Source organism: Hypanus sabinus, chromosome 7 (genome assembly GCF_030144855.1).
Source record: "Hypanus sabinus isolate sHypSab1 chromosome 7, sHypSab1.hap1, whole genome shotgun sequence".
NCBI classification, from domain to species: Eukaryota; Metazoa; Chordata; class Chondrichthyes; order Myliobatiformes; family Dasyatidae; genus Hypanus; species Hypanus sabinus.
In genome coordinates, this window is record NC_082712.1 from 64,252,915 (window position 1) to 64,275,677 (window position 22,763).

The window sequence follows — 22,763 nt, forward strand, 5'->3', positions numbered from 1 at the left end:
TAATAGTGATCTTGTGATTCTCAAAAAGGAGGGGGCTACTTTGTACCCTTCGGCCCCTCAGAGTTGTGGCACATTCGTAACAATTTACTCTCCGTGTTTAGATCTCACACGAACCTCTGATGCCATGTTATATTTGTTCTTGATAAAGACAAACTGGGCGTGGGTAAACGCTAGAACATTTTTATTACTGAACTCTGTTCAACACTGAGTATGTGTTGTGTAATCAGCTCACCATTGAAGCTTCCAGTTCTGGGAGCACTGCCCACATTGCCCACTGGGAACTGAAGTTCTCTATTATATACATGCATAATAACATATGAGTAATAATTTTTAATTATACATCACATGCTCCTTTATTTTCCACAGTAGACCCCAAAATTAGGGAAAATTGTAAAGAATGAAAAACTAAAAATTGAAAAACTGAAATGCTGGCAATTTAGAAGTATTACACCCCTTTGCTCAGTACTTAGTTGAACCACCTCTTGCTGCTGTTACAGCCAGAACTCTCTATTAGCTTTGCACAACATGATGGGGCAAGGTTTGCCCATTCCTTTCTGCAAAATTGCTCAAGCTGTGCCAGGCTAACCTCAACCTTGGAAACAATTCCTTCAGCATCCATGCGTTCAAGCTCACTGGCTTTTCTTTTTATTACAGATTTTATAACTTTGTAAAACATGGGTGTGGCATTTTCCTTTAACATTATTTTACCCTTGATAAATTTGATTTTTCCAATGCCATCCTTGAACACTGCTCTGGCGTCATCCAGTACCTTTCTTAATTTGCTTTCAGTTGACTTTATTGCAGAGGATGTGGCATGCAAATGGTGGATGGATCTCCAGTCAAGTTGTAGTTGTATCAGCCAATTATATCCACACAATTCTGGCCTTTCAGTTTTTAACTACATTCAAGCCCAAAGTGGTTTGTTGGTTGTTGTATTCCACTACTACAAATGTCATTCCCACAGGAATTAACTTTTCTCCAGCATAGGTTCTTATTTGGATATCTACAGGAAAGATAGTTGAGCATCTTTGACATGGCATTCCAACTCATATTGTGGAATGACTGAAACAGCCGAGTCAGTGTTCATTGCCATCTTAATTAATTTGTCACTCACTTCTGGTGTAATACATATTGCTTATCTCCTGTTAGTTTTCACATCATAAATCTCAAGGCTATTCAGTCTTGTGGCTGCTCTCAACATTATCAGATTTTTCATCAACATCATGCAGATTAGTGCCCTTTCTAAAATTGAAACTTGAATTTTTTTTCTTTTTCTCTTCCCTGTACAGTCCATTTATTTTTGTCTACTCAACATGCTCTTTGTATGTGTCCTATTTTGTTGCATTTTCTGCAAGTTTTGCCCTTAACCCTACAATGGTCTGGTGTATGTGTCCCTACCACAACAATAACATAGTTTGTACAGCCAGGCAGGGTTCTGTTTGGACATCACAATTTTGTTCACGCTCACTTTCATTCCTGACTGCATCTCAATTGTGTCTATGGCTGCTGTTTCCATTGATAGAAGGGTTCAACTGCTCTTCTAAATGTAAGTTGTGCTTCAGTTAGGAGTCATTTTTGAATGGTTTCATGAAATATTCCACTAAACAATCTCTCAGTGCATCATGAAGCCTATCGCTGAACTGACAATGTTAAGACAATCTCTTCAATTCAGCCACATGCGTCAAAATAGGCTCGCCTTGTTTTTGATTCTGCTTATGAAATCTAAAGTGTTCTGCAATCAGCAATGGTTTGAGTTTTAAATGGTCCTGCACTACTTTCACAATTCAGCAAAGCTCATTTTGGCTGGTTTGATTCAAGCTGTTAAACTTTTAAGCAAATTGTGTGCATTTGCACCTATTACACCGAGCAAAACTGACACTCTTGTTGCATCCACAAAATGCTGGTGGAACACAGCAGGCCAGGCAGCATCTATAAGGAGAAGCACTGTTGATGTTCGTCAGGGTCTCGGCCCAAAACGTCGACAGCGCTTCTCCTTATAGCTGCTGCCTGGCCTGCTGTGTTCTACCAGCATTTTGTGTGTGTTGTTTGAATTTCCAGCATCTGCAGATTTCCTCGTGTTTACTCTCTTTGCATCGGTTATTTCATTTGCTTCAAAATGCTGCTCAATTCATTTAGTCTACATATTCCGGTAATCTGTTGTGCAATTAAATATGTCTACCTTTCCAATGCAGTCAGCCATTTCTGCTTTATTTTATTTATTATTATCATCCAGTACTCACTGTTTATGAATACGTTAATTTGCTGTTTTCTAACCTTTTTTGTAACTCAACCGCCTCCCTTCCTCTTCCAAAGAGACACATGGTGCACTTTTTTTACACTTGAACTTCTCTCTCCTCTTGCAAAGAAAGATGTGTTGTGCTCCAACAGGTAGGTAGTTGTCTCAGATTTGTTTTAAAACTTACTCGTTGCCTCTATTATCTTTTGTAACTCTAAAATATAAAACTAATTCAGAGAAAACACGGGAGCCCAAGGATAAACGTGTCTGCACTCCGCTTTCCTTTTAGTAAGGTGCACACGTATGACCTGGTGGCAGTCCACATACTTTTACATATAACCCGTAATCGAATGCTTAATCAAACAATATATTTACATTACTCAAATAATACTAAAAATTAAATACACCACAATTTCCACCAATTGTGGAAACTTAAATGGCTATGTAACAGTTAAGTAAATCTTGGTTTATGTAGGGGACTGGATTCAATTCTGTTTGTTGTGTATTTCTAAAGATATGTTTACTACGGAAACAAAGTATCTGAGGTGCAGTCTAATCATTCCAGGACTAATAGGGTTAAATTAAGAAGAACACAAGTAGAAAGGAACAGGAGACCATTTATTCTGTCATTCATTTTTATCCATGGTCTAACTTGAGACCTGTAAAACCCTTGGTTAATGAAAATGCACCAATCTGATTTAAAATTTAAAAAGTAATTTGATGTTATTAACTCAATATCAGAGCTGTTTGCAAAAAAGACTGTCAAATTTCATAGAATTGAGACATACACCTGAATTTGAGTTCCCCAAAACCATTTCCCAATCAATTCTGCTGAATATTTTAATTATTTTATTTCATAGGTCAGGCTTGACTTCCCTTCAGTGTTGATGAATAAGTGATGATTTCAGATAATTAAAGGGAGTCATATAACTTCTGATGGTGGAACCGAGAACAAAGCAGCATTATCTTAAGATGCAACCTATTATGTTTGGAAGCATAGCTTCACACAAGGGACAGTGAAAATCTCAAAGCTCTTTCCGCAAAATATTCAGCCCAGGCAAAAGGGGAAATAGGAGGAGAGTTAATTTATAACAGTATAATTTGATTGGGTTAGTATATTAGTATTAAGAAATCAAGTATAACATACAATTGAGGTTAATCAAGAGTTGACTCCAAGCCCCCTCCTTTACTCTCTGTATATCCATGATTGTATATCATATATACTCTCTGTATATCCACAGCTCCAATATGCTAATAAAATTTGCTGACGACACTACACTGATTGGCCTAATCTCAGGTAATAACAAGGCAGCCCACAGAGAAGAAGTCATCACTCTGACACAGTGGTGTCAAGAAAACAACCTCTCCCTCAATGTCGTGAAAACAAAGGAGCTGGTTGTGGATTACAGGAGGAATGGAGAAAGACATCAATGGATCTGGGGTTGAGAGGGTGAACAGCTTTATGTTCTGCAGCATACACATCACCAAGGATCTCACATGGTCTGTACATATGTGTGGGGGAGAAGGAACACAACAGTGCCTCTTTCACCTCAGATGGTTGAACCCATCTCTGTGGAGAGAAAACATTGTGTCTATTGCAGCAGATGGGTGGGAACACTTTGGATAATAGGTGTTATCCATCTATTCGATGCCACTGAAATTAGTCATGCAGTTTGACTAGCGTGAAACAAATAGTTGTTCTATGTGTATGTCTCTTTAAGGTGGAACATTTTGCCACCACTTGGCTAACAGTTTCTTAATAATTATGATAATATGACAACTTTTATATATTGTTATAATAACTTTAACATAATACATTTTATAGAAAATCTTATTTTTGTCCTGCAAAAAACTGTAAGTCATCCTACCTGAGAGGAGCCAGTGCAAGCAACAAGCAAGTGTCATGGGTCACAAGCACATGACCTACTTATATTTAGCTCCGCAAAATTTCCCTCAATTTCGTAACAGATCCTAAGGATGAATGGAAGTAGAACAGAGGAAACTTGCTCATTCTGTTGTTGACTGCTGTTATTAGAGCTATGCCAGGAGGAAAGAATGCTTTTATATAATCCCCTTTCATGTCCTTGGAACATCCCAGAATGCTTTTTGTCCAATGAACAATAATCTATTTTGATGGCTGTGGGTTGGCCAAGATATTATGAAATCTCCTGCATTTTCAACCATATTCATCTTTCAGCACTATTGAAAACACCAGATCTTATCACATTGATATTTATGAGATCTTGCTTTATGCCACTGGTGACCATGTTACAATAATGGCTTTAAAACTCTCAGGCACATCCTGAGGTTATGGAAGGCTTTTTGTACTAAATCCAGCTTCTCTGCCCCCCCCCCCCCCAGGAGATCTTTTATACTCACATAAGGGACAGATTGTAGTGTAATAAATCCCTGAAGATATATTCTCCAGTATTGAACCATTCAACCATTCTAATTTGAGTATAGACTGGAGCTGCTCAAGTTAGGAACGAACTGACTTATGAAAATCTGACTTCATAAAAGTTCTCCCATATATTTTTAAAGCACTTTTCTAGCTAGTAATAATAATACTTAATGGCACTCATTATGACTGGATTTGGTATATATTTCTTTGGTTTTATTATTGCTAATGTTATCAATGAAATGTTCAATGAAAGAATTACAGCAAGTGTTTTCAGAGTAATACATGGCACAAGACCGCATATAGACATAGGAATAGAATTGGGCCATTCACCCCATTGAGTCTGCTCCACCATTTCATCATGGCTGTTCCATTTCCCTCTCAACCCCATTCTCCTGCCTTCTCCTCATTACTTTACATGCCCACCTTAAATGCACCCAGTGACCTAGTCTCCACAGTTGCCTGTGGCAGTGAATTCCACACTCATCACCCTTTGGCTAAAGAAATTCCTCCTCATCTCTCCTATAAATGGACATCCCTCTATTCTGAGGTTGTGCCCTCTGGTTCTAGACTGACCTACCAAAGGAAACCTCCTCTTCACATCCACTCCATCTAGGCCTTGCAGCATTCGATAGTTCTCAATGAAATCCCTCATTCTTCTAAATTCCAGGATTACAGGCCCATAGCCTTCAATTGCTGCTCATGTGATAACCCTTTCTTTCCTGGAATTATTCTCATAAACCTCTGAACACCCTCCAATGTCAGCACCTCCTTTCTTAAATAAGGGGCCCAAAATTGCTCCCAATACTTCCAGTGCTTTATACAGTTTGAGCATTACACTCTTGTTTTTATATTCTGGTCCTCCTAAAATGAATGCTAACATTGCACTTACCTTTCTCACCACTGATTCAACCTGCAAAAAACGAGGACTCCCAAATCCTTTTGCACCTCTTTTTAAAAAAAATTCTCCGTTTAGAAAAAATGCTTTTATTCCTTCTACAAAGTGCATGACCATACAGCTCCTGACACTGTATTCCATCTGTTACGTTCTTGTCCATTCTCCTAATCTGCCCAAGTCGTTCTATAGCCCCTCCTCCTATCTTTGTATTATCTGCAAACCTGGCCTCAAAGCCATCAATTTCATCAGCCAAATCATTGACATACAGTGTAAAAAGTAGCAGTCTCAACACAGACTCTCCTATTGCCACAGCTTTCCTCTCCTGGCCCCTTCCCTTCTGAGGTACGGTGCCAGACTCAGTGCCCAAGGCCTGGTCACTTCCATTCCCACCCCATTATCCAAAATGGTTTACTTGTTATTGAGGGGAATGGCTACAAGCGTACTCTGTAACAACTGCCTATTTCCCTTCCCTCTCCTGACAGTAACCCATTCACCTGCCTTCCGCAGCCTAGGGGTGACTATCTCTCTCTAACTCATAGCTATCATCTCCTCAGTTTCCCTTATGAGCCATACGTCATTGAGTTGCAGCTCCAGTTCTTTAATATTCTGTCTGAGGGGCTGAAAATCTTTGGCAGCAGAGTGACATGATATTGGTTACTATAGAAAACAGACTCTACTTGGACAACACCAAAAGACAGATTTGAACTGAGCTCACTAGAACTTTGAGGCAGCAGCTCTAACTGTACTACCCAGGTTTATGTCATGAAATAAAAAATATGGTAATAGAGGAACCTGTTGCTGCAGCAATTAGATTGAATGTGATCAATTCCAGCATTTATATGGAACATTAAATGATACAAGATGATACGTCCAAACTTTCTCCTACTTTAGCCAGAATATGGGTAAGCAGCCATATTAATGAAGAATGTGGGAACACAGGGATTACTCTCAGTTGTTGAGTCAAATCCATAATTTAGAACAAGAGGCTTTTCCTGTGTCTATAGTGTCAAACATGACAACAGGAGAGGCCTATGTTCCTGCTTGAGTATCCAGGTCCAGCATAGGGTGGGCCCTCACACCTTGCCAATAGGGAAAGTTGAAATTGTACCAAATCCTGAGCTGTTGATCTCACCACAATCCCAGTCCCCACCATCACTGTGGGACACATAATTCAAGGGAAACAGTCATGTAATTAGTGACTGCTCTTTTCAAGTAATGTGGTTGGCTTGAGCATTTCTAGTTTCACCTGCTCTGTTCGTTTCACAGGAAAGTCAGCATCTTATGTTAATATGTGACTGAATGAGATTTCAAACGCACGCAGTCTTTTGTCATACAGGACTGTTGGTAACCCTCACTCCAAGTTCCCACATTATTCCATATTTCTCACTTTCCTTTCACTCCCATTGCCATGTTGCATCTGTGCATGATCTAAAGATAGAAAATAATTCGGCTACCAGGCACTTAACTAGCTGAAAACTAGCTTGAAAGAGTTCAAAGTACATCTATCTCACCATATACATCCCTGATTCATTATCTTGAGGGCATACTCAATAAGTCCATAATCATTGTATAATCAATGAAAGACCGCACCAACTGTCTGTTTAACCAGTGTGTAAGAGAAGAAAACTGTACAAATAGCATTTAAATCCCGTCATAACAACTGCAGAATATGGTCAGACATATAAAAGTGGAATTTCATTAAAAAATGGCTGAGTGGGATTGGAGGTGGAGGGGTCCGTAACTTTAAATTCCTTGGCATTGTCATATCGGAGGATCTGTCCTGGGACCAGCATGTAAGTGCCATTACAGAGAAGGCAAAATAGTGCCTCTATTTTCTTGCAACACACACAAAGTACTGGTGGAATGTAGCAGGCCAGGCAGCATCTATAGGGAGAAGCACTGTCGACGTTTCAGGCTGAGACCCTTCGTCAGGACTAACTGAAAGGAAAGATAGTAAGAGATTTGAAAGTCGGAGGGAGAGGCAGAAATGCGAAATGATAGGAGACGGAGGGGGTGGAGTGAAGCTGAGAGCTGGAAAGGTGATTGGCAAAAGGGATACAGAGCTAGAGAAGGGAAAGGATCATGGGACAGGAGGCCTAGGGAGAAAGAAAGGGGGAGGGGAGAACCAGAGGGAGATGGAGAATAGGCAGAGTGATGGGCAGAAAGAGAGAAAAAGAAAAGAGGGGTGAGAAAACTAAATATATCAGTGATGGGGTAAGAAGGGGAGGAGGGGCATTAACAGAAGTTAGAGAAGTCAATGTTCATGCCATCAGGTTGGAGGCTACCCAGCCAGTATATAAGGTGTTGTTCCTCCAACCTGAGTGTGGCTTCATCTTGACAGTAGAGGAGGCCATGGATAGACATATCAGAATGGGAATGGGACGTGGAATTAAAATGTGTGGCCACTGGGAGATCCTACTTTCTCTGACAGACCGAGCGTAGGTATTCAGCGAAACGGTCTCCCAGTCTGCGTCGAGTCTCACCAATATATAAAAGGCCACACCGGGAGCACCGGACGCAGTATACCACACCAGCCGACTCACAGGTGAAGTGTCACCTCAGCTGGAATGGTGGTGAGGGAGGAAGTGTAAGGGCAGGTGTAGCACTTGTTCCGCTTACAAGGATAAGTGCCAGGAAGGAGATTGGTGGGGAGGGACGGGGGAGGGGGGACGAGTGGACAAGGGAGTCACGTAGGGAGTGATCCCTGCAAAAAGCAGAAAGGGGGGGGAGGGAAAGATGTGCTTGGTAGTGGGATCCTGTTGGAGGTGGTGGAAGTTACGGAGAATTATACGTTGGACCCAGAGGCTGGTGGGGTGGTAGGTGAAGACAAGGGGAACCCTATCCCGAGTGGGGCGGTGGGCAGATGGGATGAGGGCAGGTGTGCGGGAAATGGGAGAGATGCATTTGAGAGCAGAGTTGATGGCAGAAGAGGGGAAGCCCCTTTGTTTTAAAAAAAAAGGAAGACATCTCTTTCGTCCTGGAATGAAAAGCCTCATCCTGAGAGCAGATGCGGCGGAGACAGAGGAATTGTGAGAAGGGGATAGCATTTTTGCAAGAGACAGGGTGGGAAGAGGAATAGTGTAGGTAGCTATGAGAGTCTGTAGGCTTATGGTAGATATCAATAGATAAGCCGTCTCCAGAGATGGAGACAGAAAGATCAAGAAAAGGGAGGGAGGTGTCAGAAATAGACTGTAAATTTGAGGGCAGGGTGAAAGTTGGAGGCAAAGTTAATGAAGCCAACGAGCTCAGCATGCGTGCAGGAGGCAGCACCAATGCAGTCGTCGATGTAGTGAAGGAAAAGAGGGGGAAGGATACCCATATAGAGTTGGAACATGGACTGTTCCACAAAGCCAACAAAAAGGCAGGCATAACTGGGACCCATGCAGGTGCCCATGGCTACACCCTTGGTTTGGAGGAAGTGGGAAGAGCCAAAGGAGAAATTATTGAGAGAAAGAACTAATTCCGCTAGACGGAGGAGAGTGGTGGTAGAGGGGAATTGCTTTCTATTTTCTTAGAAGTTTGCACAGATTCAGCATGTAATCTAACAACTTAACTAACTTCTACAGATGCGCAGTGGAGAGTACCCTGACTGCTTGTATCATGGCCTGGGTTGGAAACACTATTGACAAAGCATGAAAAGGTCTACAAAAAACAGTGGTTACAGATGGAGTGCAGTGTCTGGAAGCGTATTGTTACGTACCCCGTAACTGGGTGTCTTACCAGCAAAGATAGAAGTGTCCGTTGGAGTCTGGTACTAATTTCAAAACGGTGTTTATTAGTAAAAATACACAAATCAATATCAACAAATATACAGATAATACACGTTAGCAATACTAAACCTAAAAGTGTGGGTATTATAATAATAATAAACAAGCTCTGTCGATGTCTAGGAGATAATGAATTGTCATATGTGAATATAAAGTTCAGTTCATACAGGCTGAGGTAGTCGTTGATCGATGAGTCGATGGGGAGAGAGAGAGAGAAAGGGCGAGCAAACAGTGACAGCTACAGTCATTCAAACCTTCCTTTACTTTCTTGATCCGTCGATGTGTTGTTGTGGCCATTCAGTTATGATCCCTCTGTCCTTTAGCTAGACCATTCTTCTATGGTGGACTCGTCACCCAGGCAAGGGTGGACACACACACAAGCCCCCACCGGCCTCGCTACAAAAACTGTGAGTTAAAATTGACCGATCCTTCGTTCGGTCTCCGATGCCCCACTTTTCTCGTGGGTTCCAACACTTAAGCAGTGCTCACTAGTGTGTCTCTTGGTGCATCTCCTGGTGTGTCTGAGGGGTGTCACCCCAGACCTCACTTTTATCCCTACTCACGGGGTCTCAGGTGTCAATCAGTTTTGAATGGCTTAGCCCATCAAACCAGCCCACTCCAGCTGTCCAATGAGGAATTTTAATGAACAGAATAGTACCAAGTAAACAGACCTCTCCGGAGCCGTAAGTCTTACAGGAGTCATAATATGGTCTCTCTCCCCCCCCCCCCCCCCCCCCCCCCGGTGTTATCAGCAGCAGATGTTCCAACTTGTTTTCCTCTTATCTGTGTCTCTCTCTCATTCCCTCTCATGAGCAGCATGATAACAGTAACAGTTTGTGATTCTCCCAGGGGAGGGGGACATGGGCAACTCCGTACCCTTCTGCCCATCAGAGCTGTTCATCCTTCGTGACAGTATGGTCATGCACTTCGTTTGAAGGAGTAAAAGCATGGACTAATTTCTAAATGGAGAAGTAGTTAAAAAATCCGAGCTGCAAGGGGACTCTGGAGTCCACATGCAGGATTCCCTAAAGGATAATTTGCAGGACAGGTTGGTGATGAGGAAGGAGAATGTAATGTTAGCATTCATTGAGAGGACTAGAATATGAAAGAATGTAATGCTGAAACTTCAAAGGGCACTGGTGAGGCCTCACTTGGAGTACTGTGCTCAGATCTGGACTCCTATTTAAGAAAGGAGGTGCTGACTCTGGAGAGATTGCACAATAATGACTCCAGGCATGAAAGGCTTATCGTGTGAGTGATTAATGGCTCTGGGCCTTTACTCACCAGAACTTGGAATAAGGAGGGATCTCATTAAAACCTATTGAATGTTAAAAGGCCTACGTAGAGTGAATGTGGATCAAGTGTTTCCTATGGAAGGGGAGTCTAGGAACAGAGGGCACAGCCTCGGAATAGATGGAAGCCCATTTAGAATGGCGATGAGGAGGAACCTCCCTTGCCAGATGTGATGAATCTGTTAATTCTTTGCCACAGGCTGCTGCAGAGACTAGGTCATAAATATATTTAAGATGGAAGTTGATAGGTTCTTGATTAGTAAGGTTGCAGGGTGAAGGCAGAATGGGGCTGAGCCATTAAGAAATGGCAGAGTGGACTCGATGGGCCAAATAGCCTAATTCTGCTCCTATGTCTTATGGTAGTAGATGGTTGTCTCTCTGACTGGAGGCCTGTGACTAATGGGGTGCCACAGGAATTGGCGCGGGTTCCATTTTTGTTTGACATCTACTATATATCATTGATCTGGATGATAAGGTGGTAAACATAATCTGCAAATTTGCAGATTACATGGGGGCACAGTGGACAGTTTGGAAGGCTATCAAAGCTTTCAGCAGCAACTGAACCAGCTAGAAAAATGCCAGAATGGAATTTAATGCAGACAAATGTGGTGTTGCACTTTGGTAGGACAAACCAGAGTAGCACTTACACAGTGAATGGTAGGGCACTGAGGAGTGTGGGAGAATGGAGGGATCTGGGAATAAAGCTCCATAATTAATTGAAAGCGGTGTCATGGGTAGATAGGGTCATAAAGAAAACTTTTGGCACTTTGACCTTTATAAATCAAGGTAGTGAGTGCAGGAGTTGGGATGTTATACAAGATGTTTGTAGGCCTAATATGTAGCACCTACCTACAGGAAAACAATCACTAAGATTGAAAAGGTATAGAGAAAATTTAGAGAAAAAAGGGTTTTGTCAGGACTTGTAGACCTGTGTTATTGGGTAAGACCAACTAGGTTAGGATTTTATTCCTTAGAGCATAGAAGAACGAGGGGAGATTTGGAGGTACACAAAATTATGGTAGGTATAGATGGGGTAAATGCAAGCAGGCCTTTTCCACTGAGGTTGGGAGAGACTATAACTAGAGGTCATAGATTAAGGATGAAGTGCTGTTCTGTGCTGCTGGCTCTACGATGAAAGTTACAACCTTAAAGTTATTTAAGTATGGAAGTACAGGTTTCCAAGTCACATATTACCCTGACTTCAAATTATAATCAACATTCTTTCATAAATGCTGGGATTAAGGTCTGCACCGTGCACATGCCATTTCAAGTACTGCAGTCATATTTCACTGCATTTGTGGGCACAGATAGGATTGTCTGTAATAAGAATTGTGATATTATGGAAAGTGCATCAAAAACAAAAATGAAGTTGTCAAAACATTTTCAAATTCAAGTAAAGATATTCACACCCACCATACCACAAACGTGAAAAAGACAAAATACCAGTGATTTCCTATGCCCTAGTAAGCTGACTCCAAATCCAACTTCTCCCTCCTCACAATCTCTGAACATTTTGTTCCCTATCAAAACACACCCCACCATCCGTCAAAAACATCTAATCCTTACTTTCAAAATTCTCACAAAACCAAGCCAAGAATACACTGTTCTGTGGAAGTAATTGAGACATGGGCCGAATGCAGGAAATCGGTTCTGGTTGGATGAGCACTGTGGTCAGCATTAAGCCAAAGGCCTGTATCTGTGCTCTATTGCTCTATAACATGATTCTTCTTGCTGTTGTTTTCACCACTGTTACTATCAAACTTCTTGGTCTCCCCTAGATGACAGAAATGCAACACTCGCAAAAACTTTTTTTTTACAGAGCAGCACAAACAAAATACAACTCACTACATTCGGATATATAAACCAAGTTTTAATTTTTTTGTAAATAACCAGTAATTTTATTATATTCTTCAAAATACAAATGGCAGATAAATGTATCAATGTTTTAATGAATCACATTGATCAGTTAGATAGACCAAATACCTACTTGGAAATAAATCACCCTTTTGTAATAAAACTCTTGGATCCTTGCCTAGGCCTGGGAGATAATTAATTTTCTGTGCTTAGCTTCAAGGCTTTCAATATTTTTAAAATCTGTAATGCACCTGATGCCCGAGATAAATGGAAACACAGAAACAGGAATTCACTCATTCAAATTATGGTTAAATCAAATAAAACTACGCAAAATAATATGATTAGTTACTAAAAAAGAGTTCCATTGTGCTACATATATTTAGTACAATTTATTACTTGAAAATTAATGTGTGTTTATTCTGGACACTTGTAGGAATTGCCACTTATTTTGCTATTGGTTTCCTTCAAAGTTTAATTCAATTTGCATTCAAAACATTGGTAGATTGATGGAACAATTCTGTGTTCACAAAATACAAGAGGCATTCAAATTTATTGTTCCTCAAAATAGTCGGTTTTGCACAATGATTTATATTGGGTTACATGCTTGTGAAGTGGCAGAGCAGATTTGAAAGGCCTATTCCTGCTCCCGATTCATATTTGTATGAACAGAAGAGGAAGGTAAATAAATAATAGGTTATACACAATAGTTGTAAGATGAGGTGTGCAAATGGAGCTGTGTCCTTTGTGCAGAGAAGCAGGCCAATATGTGTGCTTTTAATTTTGTGCAATACTGACTCCAAAACTGTTACTGTGGCACATATGCATCTTTAAGCGATGGTGAGGAAACAATTCACTGTCACAACAAACTTGCGATTGATCAGTTTATGGGAAGATGGATCAAGTTAGGTTTATCTGCTTTAAATACTTTCAAAAAGAAAACTAACAAGTTGGTTGAAAAATCTGCCCTTCTCACCACCTTTTAATTGAACAATGTTTGCCTCTTCCATCTAATTCCTTGCTGAGGTTCAGTTTACTGTCTGGGATCTGTCAAGTTGCCATTGCAACACTACAGCCAATTCTATATTTTGCCCTGAAGCCACAGTACCAGCACAGGTTTAATGTGGAATCTTGGCTGCTTTTCCAGTCTCTCTTTAACCAAGGCCAAATGTAGCACCCAAGTTGGAGAATTTTAAACAGACTGAAGCCCAGATGCAATCTAGTATCATACTGTTTACAAGGCCAGGAGTTCACTGAATAGATATTGCTTCCACTAACAGTTTAACATCTCTTTCTCACATTCCAATCAAGTAATTATTAGACGTCATAAGTGTCTAGTTTAGTGACTGCAATTCTTTTTTTGGAGTACAGCAATTACACAAGTTGGTACTGCACCACCATAATGAAAGAGTAGTTCTATATCTGGGCTTTTAACACTTAAAAACTGAGTGACTTCACTCAAAATCCAAGAACTCAACTAAAATAAAGAATGATAATATTGACAACAGTGGATACAAAACTGACATTCAACAAAAAAAAACACAAAATCTGAGTTATATAGCCACATACTTCAAGCTTAAACTACACAGAATGCATTGAAGTACAATCAAGATTTCTAAAGCATGCTTACAAAAAACCTTTTCTCAGTAATATACATTTTTAAGTTTCCTCAGCCTAAGCAGGAGCTTGGCCAATCCATTTTGTATTAGCAGCATTAGGCAAATGAGGCCATATTTTTTCAGTATAATGATGAACCCATAAGCAGTACATAATGTACTAACTTACTTGTAGACAGATGATTATCAAAGTGAGTACCCTCATTATTTGACAAGTTCCTGATGTCCAAGATCATGTTCACTGTTAAACCTTTACAGAATACTTCTTTCACTGCTGGTGAATGTAATGAGAAATGAGGGAAAGTCATATGAATGAACTGGAAAGCAGAAATTGGGCATCTGTTTCCCTCTTGCACATATACACAAAATCTGCAAGATAATATATCATGGTCCACTAGTAGCATCAAATGATGAAATTAAATTTCCCTTTATTGCCGTTCTTTCAGGTGCAAGAAATAGTCTCATTTATGAAAAATCCTCTCCAACAATCAAGACTGTTTTTGAGTGCTTATTCTGGCTCCAAACGAGGCAAAACAGGAAGAATAAGATTTCCAAAAGCCGAGTCTTGAGTTATGAAATATCCTGATGAATGTGCATGTGCATGCTGTGAATCAAATAAAAGAAAATACATTAGATTTCAAATACAGAAATGTCCAGTAAGATCAGTCAATAATCCAAATTAGCTCCCAATAATGTTGCTTGTCATTGGTTTAAATATATTTACATATAACAGCAAATACTATAATAACAGCTCAAACTATTGAAGAATTGCCAAAATCAACTCTAACCAATAGAAAACATCAGCAATTTGGAAGGTACCAAAAGCAAAGAACTAAGTAAATAAACTACTGATACACTCACAAAAGGTAAAAATTTATGTGCATTGTTCTGTATGAAATAATTACAAATGAATTACAGTGCACATAAAAAGTATTCAACCCCCTTGGAAGTTTTCATGTTTTATTGTTTAACAACATTGAATCACAGTGGATTTAATTTGGCTTTTCTGACACTGATCAACAGAAAAAGATTCTTTCATGTCAAAGTGAACACAAATCTCTACAAAGTGATCTAAATTAATTACAAATATAAAACAAAATATTTGATTACATAAGTACAGTATTCACTCCCTTTAATATGACACACTAAATCATCACTGGAGCAGCCAATTGTTTTTAGATGTCACATAATTAGTTAAATGGGGATCACCTGTGTGCAGCCAGGGTGTTCAATTGATTGTAATAAAAATACACCTGTGTCTGGGAAGTCCAACTGCTGGTGGGTCAGTATCCAGGCAAAAACTGTAACGTGTAGATAAAAGAACACGCCAACGAACTCCGTGAAAAGATTATTGAAAAGCACAAATCAGGAGATGGATACAAGAAAATTTCCAAGTCACTGAATATCCCTTGGATTACAGTTAAGTCAATCATCAAGAAATGGAAAGAATATGGCACAGCTGTATATTTGCCTAGAGCAGTATCCTCAAATACTGAGTGACTGTGCAAGAAGTGGACTAGTGAAGGAGGCTCCAAGAGTCCTATGACAACTCAGATTCAGATTCAGTTTTTTGTCATTTAGAAACCACAAATGCAATGCAGTTAAAAAATGAGACAACGTTCCTCCAGAATGATATCACAAAAGCATATGACAAAACAGACTACACCAGAAAATCCACATAATGTTTGGCAATCGCCAATCCAGAGTCCGGAGAGGTGCTGCGTATTAATATCGTGCTACCATCTTAGCGCGTTCCCTGGAAAGGAGCTCCAAATCCACCAGACAAAACAAGACCAAAAACTAAAGCTACAAGACCTGCACAAAACCACATAGTTACAACAATAGCATAATTGATAAAAAAACAGACCATGGGCACAGTAAAAATAGTCCAAAGATGTTAAAGGACTATAGTTCAAAAGAAATCACCACACAGTTTCCACAAGTCCCCAGGGTCCTGACAGACTCGCCACCCCACGCCGGCGGCAGAAGGGAATACCCCTGCTATGGACTTACACGGCGCCGCCCGACTCAGCCTCACAGATGCAGCACACAATGGAAGCTCCGTCAAATCCAGCCTCGCAGACGCAGCACACACCGAAAGCGACCTGACCACAGCGGACTCCGAGTCCGTCGAACCTCCGAGCCGACGATCATCCCCTCCGGCACAGCTTCTCCGAGCACCATCCTCTGCTGAACGTATTAAGACGGCCCTGCCAACGGCCATCGGCAGTGTGACCCCGAGGACTGGGGGCCTGTTCTTCCCAGCAGAGTCCTGGACTTCACAGCACCAGCAGCAATGAAGAAGATCTTCCTGGAGATGTTTCTCCGTGCTCCCACGTCCGTTTACAATCGATTATGATTGCGCATGGCACCCCACTTCACAAATAACAGATAATCAGCTCCGGGAGAGTGGCCGCTGTAAGCTGCGTCGCGCCGCCATCTTAGAACTCTGGAGGAGTTACAAGCTTCAGTGGCTAAGATGGAAGAGCATTCACATACAACAACAGTTGTCCAGGTGCTTCACCAGTCACAGCTTTATGGGAGAATGGAAAAGAGAAAGCCACTGTTAAAAAACAGCTCTCGGGTAGAGTTTGCCAGAAGGAATGGTCTGAAGTCAACTGGAAGAAGGTTCTATGGTCTGATGAAACCAAAATTGAGCTTTTGGCCATCAGACTAAGTACTATGTTTGACATAAGCCAAAACCCACATATTATCAAAAACACACCATCCCTACCATGAAGCATGGTGGTGGCTGCATCATGCTGTGGGGATGCTTCACTGTAGCAGGGCCCTGGAAGGTTTGTGAAGGTAGAAGGTAAAATCAATGCAGCAAAATACAGGGAAATCCTGGAGGAAAACTTGATACAGTCTGCAAGAGAACTGTGGCTTGGGAGAAGATTTGTTTTCCAGCAAGGCAATGACCCCAAGCATAAAGCCAAAGCTACACAAGAATAGCTTAAAAACAACAAAGTTAATGTTCTGGAGTGGTCAAGTCAGAGTACAGACCTCAATCCAAATGAGAATTTGTGGTTGGATTTGAAATGGGCTGCTCACTCACAACAGAGCTTCGGCAGTTTTGTGAAAAAGAATGGGGAAAAATTGCAGTGTTCAGATGTGCAAAGCTGATAGAAACTATTCACACAGACTCAAGGCTGTAATTGCTGCCAAAGTGCATCTACTAAATACTGATTTGAAGGGGGCAAGTAACTGTCCAAATAATTATTTTGTGTTTAATAATTGTAATAAATTTAGACCAATTTGTAGATGAAAACTTCCGGGGGGGGGGGGGGGGGGAGGGTGTGAAACATCAGGAGAGGCATATTAAGAAAACAAATCTGATCCAAGAATGGAAAATACTGCCATTTAAAAAGAAATTTTATCGCTCTGAACCAACAAATGGGTCTTTAGACAGAAATCCATTCTAAAGTAATGACTCGTGTAAATCAAATACAGCTTAAAGTAGTAAGAGTAAAATTTTCTATATAAACAAGAAATTCTGCAGATGCTGGAAATCCAAAGCGATATACAGAAAATATGGTCATTCTCACTCTCTTTATCTAATCTCATCAACATAACATTCAACTCAAAGCAACACACACAAAATGCTGGAGAACTCAGGAGGTCAGGCAGATTCCATGGAAGTGAATGAAGAGTTGATGCTTTGGGCCGAGGCCCTTCTTCAGCACTGGAAAGGAAGGGAGAAGATACCAGAATAAAAAGATAGGGGAAGGGGGAGAAGGAGGATAGCTAGAAGGTGATGGGTGAAACCAGGTGGGTGGGAAAGGTAAAGGGTTGGAGATAAAGGAATCTGAGAGGAGAATGGACCATAGGAGAAAGGGAAAGGTGAGGGGCACCGGGGGAGGAGATCGGCAGGTGGGGAATACATAAATTCTCTATTTTGTGGCATTAAATTAATGAGGTAAAGATAGTCAAAGTAGAAAGGTCTGCTCCATATGGTATAACTTGAGTCATACAACCTCATATTTAAAATTAACTATTAGTTAAAAAATGTATTTTTAAAAAAGTGTGAAGTTCATAAGTTGCTGCACCCATAAGGATTCTTGCAATCAAAAAACTAAAAGTTAACTTACTTGTCACGTATACCATACGTCAAAACATAGTGAAATGCATTGTTTGCAACATGACACCCTTTTCAAAATTTTGTCTGATATGTTAATATGACATTATAGACCAGTAACAGATTCACAAAAAAGGGAATTGTGCAGATTAAGGAAGAGTGTTTAAAAGCCCTAACTTCGGATTGAGAGATTGCAGAGAGAAACACAGTCCAAACAAACATTTGTGCAGTATGCACTTGTTTTAAATCTCTTCAGTGCAAGGCACTGAGATGGGATGCAATTTGGAGACACTGCAATTTGATAATGCATGAGGCATGTTGGTTATTTCCTAATAATCTATACTGGATTTCAATCTACTGTATAATCAGCAGCTATTTCAAATGTGGGATATTTTTCAGTTTGTAGCAATTTAATTGACTGAATCAATGAACCTGCACTTTTATAATACTTATTGTATCTACAAGGCATGTCATCACATTTCACAGCCAACGCAGTAAGCAGAACAAACAGGGGCAGGTCAGTTTAGAGACTGATGTTGGATAGTGACCAAATATTCTGTTCTGGTAGTGACTGGAAATATAGCCCAAGATACACACCAATAGAAAGATACAGTGCCTTAGAAAAAGTACACAGGCACTACAACTATTTTCACATTTACTAAATTTAAAATATATTGAAGTAGGATTTTTTAAGCTAATCTACAAAACATTATGCATCATGTCAAATCAAAAGAATAATTCTAAAACCTATCAACAATTTATTAAAAATATAGAAACAAAATTGTGATACTGAAAAATGAATATGTAATTACTATGCTAACTTTCCTCAGGTGAATACTGTATATTACCTCATCAACTCACCCAATTTGTTCATGTAGAAAATTGAAGGATCACTTGTTTTCAATGAATTCATAAGATAAAATATCCTCTCTCTCTCGCTCTGTCTAAGGTCCAGCAGTATGGTAGATTTTCAAGACCAAACCAAAATGAAGACAAAACAGCATTCAAGACAAGTCAGGGAAATAATAATAGAGAAGCACAAATCTGGAGAAGGGTACAAAACCATCCCAAAGGCACTGAATATACCTCAGAGCTCAGTGCAGTCAATCATGAAACCATAGCCACACTGCCTAGGTTGGGTCATCCCTCTAAACATTCCAGAGAAGAATGACACTTGTACTGTGACACCAACAGTCTCTCTGAGTGACCTGCTGAAGTCAGTTGCTGCATTTGGAGATGAAGTTCACGGCTCCATAATCTCTAATGCCTTACACAAAAAGGGTATTTATGGAAGAGTGGCAAGGAAGAAGCCCTGGCTAAGAACAACAAACATATCCCTGTCCAGCAAGGTTCTACAAAATGTTACTTCGAAGATACTGTAAAGTTGTAGAAGGTCTTGTGGTTGGATGAGACTAAGGTGTAACTTTATGGGCTCAAAACTAAGTGTTACAAATGCCGTAAATCTAATACTGTGCATCAGCCAGGTAACACCATCCCTACGGTAAAGTACGGTGGAGTTGGCATCATGCTATGAGAATGTTTTTCAGCAGCAGAGACTGAAAATCTGGTCAGGGTCAATGTGAAGATGAATGCTTAAACTGGGGAATATAGAGATCCTGGATTTTAAAAAAACTGCTAGTCTTTGCCAGAAAGCTTAAACTGGGAAGTTCATCTCTCAGCAGGATAATGACTCGAATCACCCTGGAGAGGCTTCAAATGATGAAAATTTATATCCTTGAGTGGCCTAGTCAGAGTCTTAACCTTAACCCAATCAAACATCTCTGGCAAGACCTCAAGACTGCTGTTCACCGCCATTCTCCAAATAACCTGGCACAGCTTGAGCAATTTTGCAAGAAGGAATGAAAAATCTTGCTCTCTCACATTGAGCAAAGCTAATACAGACATATACAAAAAAATTACTGGATGTAATAGCTGTGAGAGTAAGTCCAACTATGTATGGAGCAAAGGAGAGGAGGGGTGAATACTTTTGAATTGCTGACATTTCAGTTTTTGAATTTTTAGTACTTCTTGCTTTACAATTTTCCCTGTTTTTTGTGGGAACAGATATTGTCCCCATAGCCCTCAATGTGTGGAAAAAAGGAGCACTTGATTCACAAATAAAGATTCTCAGTTAAATTGATCAAAATCCCTGTTTGTAATACTCATTTATGTGAACAATGGGTTGGCGCCTGAATACTCTTACAAGGCGCAGTATGTTGATATCCATCCCAAGATCCACGGATCCGTTGCTTGATAATACTGGTCCACAGCATTAAAAAAAAGGTTAGGAACCAGAGTTTGAAGATGTTCAATTGAAGGAGACTTGTTTAGAGCACAAACACCAACATGTACAGTTGTCTGGATTAGTTCATTTCCATACTACAAATGCAACACCAATTCAAAGATGGAAGTGGGCAGAACTTATAATAAATTTGAACCAGTCCTTAATCAGATTTTAGAAGTGCAGGATTAGAATAGGGCTGATAAATTCCATAGCATGCCGCAGATGAGGAATTAAGAAAGCAAATTAGATTCTCTAGAAGCTAATTCCTATTCCACCGGTTGCCCCAATAAGCATTTTGTATATAAATGAAGAGCAGTTAGCACAATGCCTTACAGAGCCAGCAGTCACTGTTTTGGGTACAGTGCCTGCCGGTGTCTGTATGTTTTGTACACTTTCTCTGTAACTGTGTGGGATTCCTCAGGGTGCTCCAGTTTCCTCCAATATTCTGAAGACATATGGTTAGGGTTAGTGAGTTTGTGGCATGCTATGTCAGCACTGGAAGCATGGTGACACTTGAGGGCTGCCCCGTCACCATCCTCCAACTGTGTTAATTGTTAACGCAAATGATACATTTCACTGTATGTTTCGATGTGCATGTGACAAATAAAGCTAATCTCTACGAATAAACTGAGTTTCCAGCCACGTACAGGTATCAATTATAACCGATGCACCATTTTCATTAGAAGAATTTATTCGTCATATAGTCAAGTTTATTGTCATTTCGACCATAAACTGCTGGTACAGTAAACAGTAAAAACAAAACAACGTTCCTGCAGGATCCTGGTGCTGCATGAAACAACACAAAAAAACACTAGACTACGTAAAACAACATAAAAACTGCACTAGACTACAGACCTACACAGGATTACATAAGGTGCACAAAACACTTCAGGGCAGTACAATAATTAATAAACAAGACAATAGGCACAGTAGAGGACAAATTACAATATAATTATAAATGATGTAGATGTCAGTCTAGACTCTTATTGAATAGTCTGATGGTTAGGGGGAAGAAACTGTTGCACAGTCTGGTCATGACAGCCCGAATGCTTCGATACCTTTTGCTAGATGGCAGGAGGGAGAAGAGTTTGTGTGAGAGGTGCATGGGGTCGTTCACAGTACTGTTAGCTTTGCGGGTGCAGCGTGTGGTGTAAACGTCTGTAATAGTGCCAGGAAAGCACTAGATCCTTTTCAAAGCTAATGTCTCTTTCTTTTTCTGTCTCTTTATTAAAAAAAAAGAACCTTAATGAATAGGAGGACAAGTCGAACATTGTTTTTTTTTTAAAGCATGATTTTATTTCTTTACCTAAACCATATACTCTTTATAGAATGAATACTTCAATGAACACAACAGGTGGCAGAATAGGTCAGTTGGCTCTTTAACACTGGCCTATAATTCAAAACAATTATGGCCTCCGTAGCCCTCAATTTCAAGATCTTTCAAAAAAAATCCTCATTTCCTTGTTAACTACCACCCCTCAACTATTCCCACCACCCAGCATCTTGAATTCTAGTGATTCACCACCCTCCTACCCTCTGAAAGAAGCTATGAACTTTAATTTTAAATGACCATACCCTATAAAGATTCATCAAGCTGGCTCATGGGGTGGTGGGCTTGCCATAAGGAGAGGTCAAATAGACATATCTGGAATGGGATATTATCTCATTGAAACTTGTACATTTCAACAAAATGAATATGGATAAAATGTTTTACATGGCTCAGACATCTAGAACCAAGAGTCAGTGTGTCAGAATAAAGGGTTGGCCATTTAAAATCAAGACATTTCCTCATCTAAGGTTTTGTCGCTGAGATCAGACAAAAGACTGTTAAGAGTTCTGGATAGCAAGGGAATCAAGTAACAAGGTTCAAGATTCATTTATTATAATGTATAAAGTATATAACCTTGAGATTTGCTTACTCATAAGTAACCACAAAGCAAGAAACCTGAAAAAACCCAATTAAAGAAAAAAAAAGAATAAAAATAAAAGACCAACACTCTATGAGCAAGAGAAAGGCTCCAGAGCCCAAATTTCACCACCCAGCACAAAGCCGCTCTGAAGCTCTTCAAATCAGCTCAGCATCCAGAGCAATCCAACCTTGCACCCGGGCATGGGCACTGAATCTCCTCTGCCCAATAAACGGATGACACAGTAATTGCAACTGAATGACAGTATACACAGAAAGGGAGACGACTTATTCCCGCTCCTAGTTCTCATGCTTTTGTGACTTGCAGGCACAAATTCAATTATAAGGGTATGACAGGGTATTCATTACCAAAACCAAGACCATCAGAACTAGTAACAAATATGCAGGCTTGTAAAGGTCTACTAGAAAGATAAAAC

The 22,763-nt window shown here is 40.2% G+C and overlaps 2 protein-coding genes across 8 annotated transcripts in view; one reads left to right on the forward strand and one right to left on the reverse strand.

The window, feature by feature from the left end:
- The window catches only part of LOC132396856 (uncharacterized protein KIAA1958), a 176,539-nt gene extending 155,457 nt beyond the window's left edge, over positions 1-21,082 (forward strand). For 2 of the 3 annotated variants that reach the window (XM_059974843.1, XM_059974842.1), the window contains exon 5: positions 19,086-21,082. In XM_059974843.1, the coding sequence (XP_059830826.1) occupies positions 19,086-19,307 (222 nt within the window). In that variant the 3' untranslated portion in view covers positions 19,308-21,082. The remainder of the gene's footprint in view (positions 1-19,085) is intronic. The other variant, XR_009513153.1, reaches the window with a different exon arrangement.
- Positions 12,441-22,763, reverse strand: part of inip (ints3 and nabp interacting protein) — a 46,171-nt gene continuing 35,848 nt past the window's right edge. For 4 of the 5 annotated variants that reach the window (XM_059974854.1, XM_059974852.1, XM_059974856.1 and 1 more), the window contains one exon: positions 12,441-14,662. In XM_059974854.1, the coding sequence (XP_059830837.1) occupies positions 14,567-14,662 (96 nt within the window). In that variant the 3' untranslated portion in view covers positions 12,441-14,566. The other variant, XM_059974855.1, reaches the window with a different exon arrangement.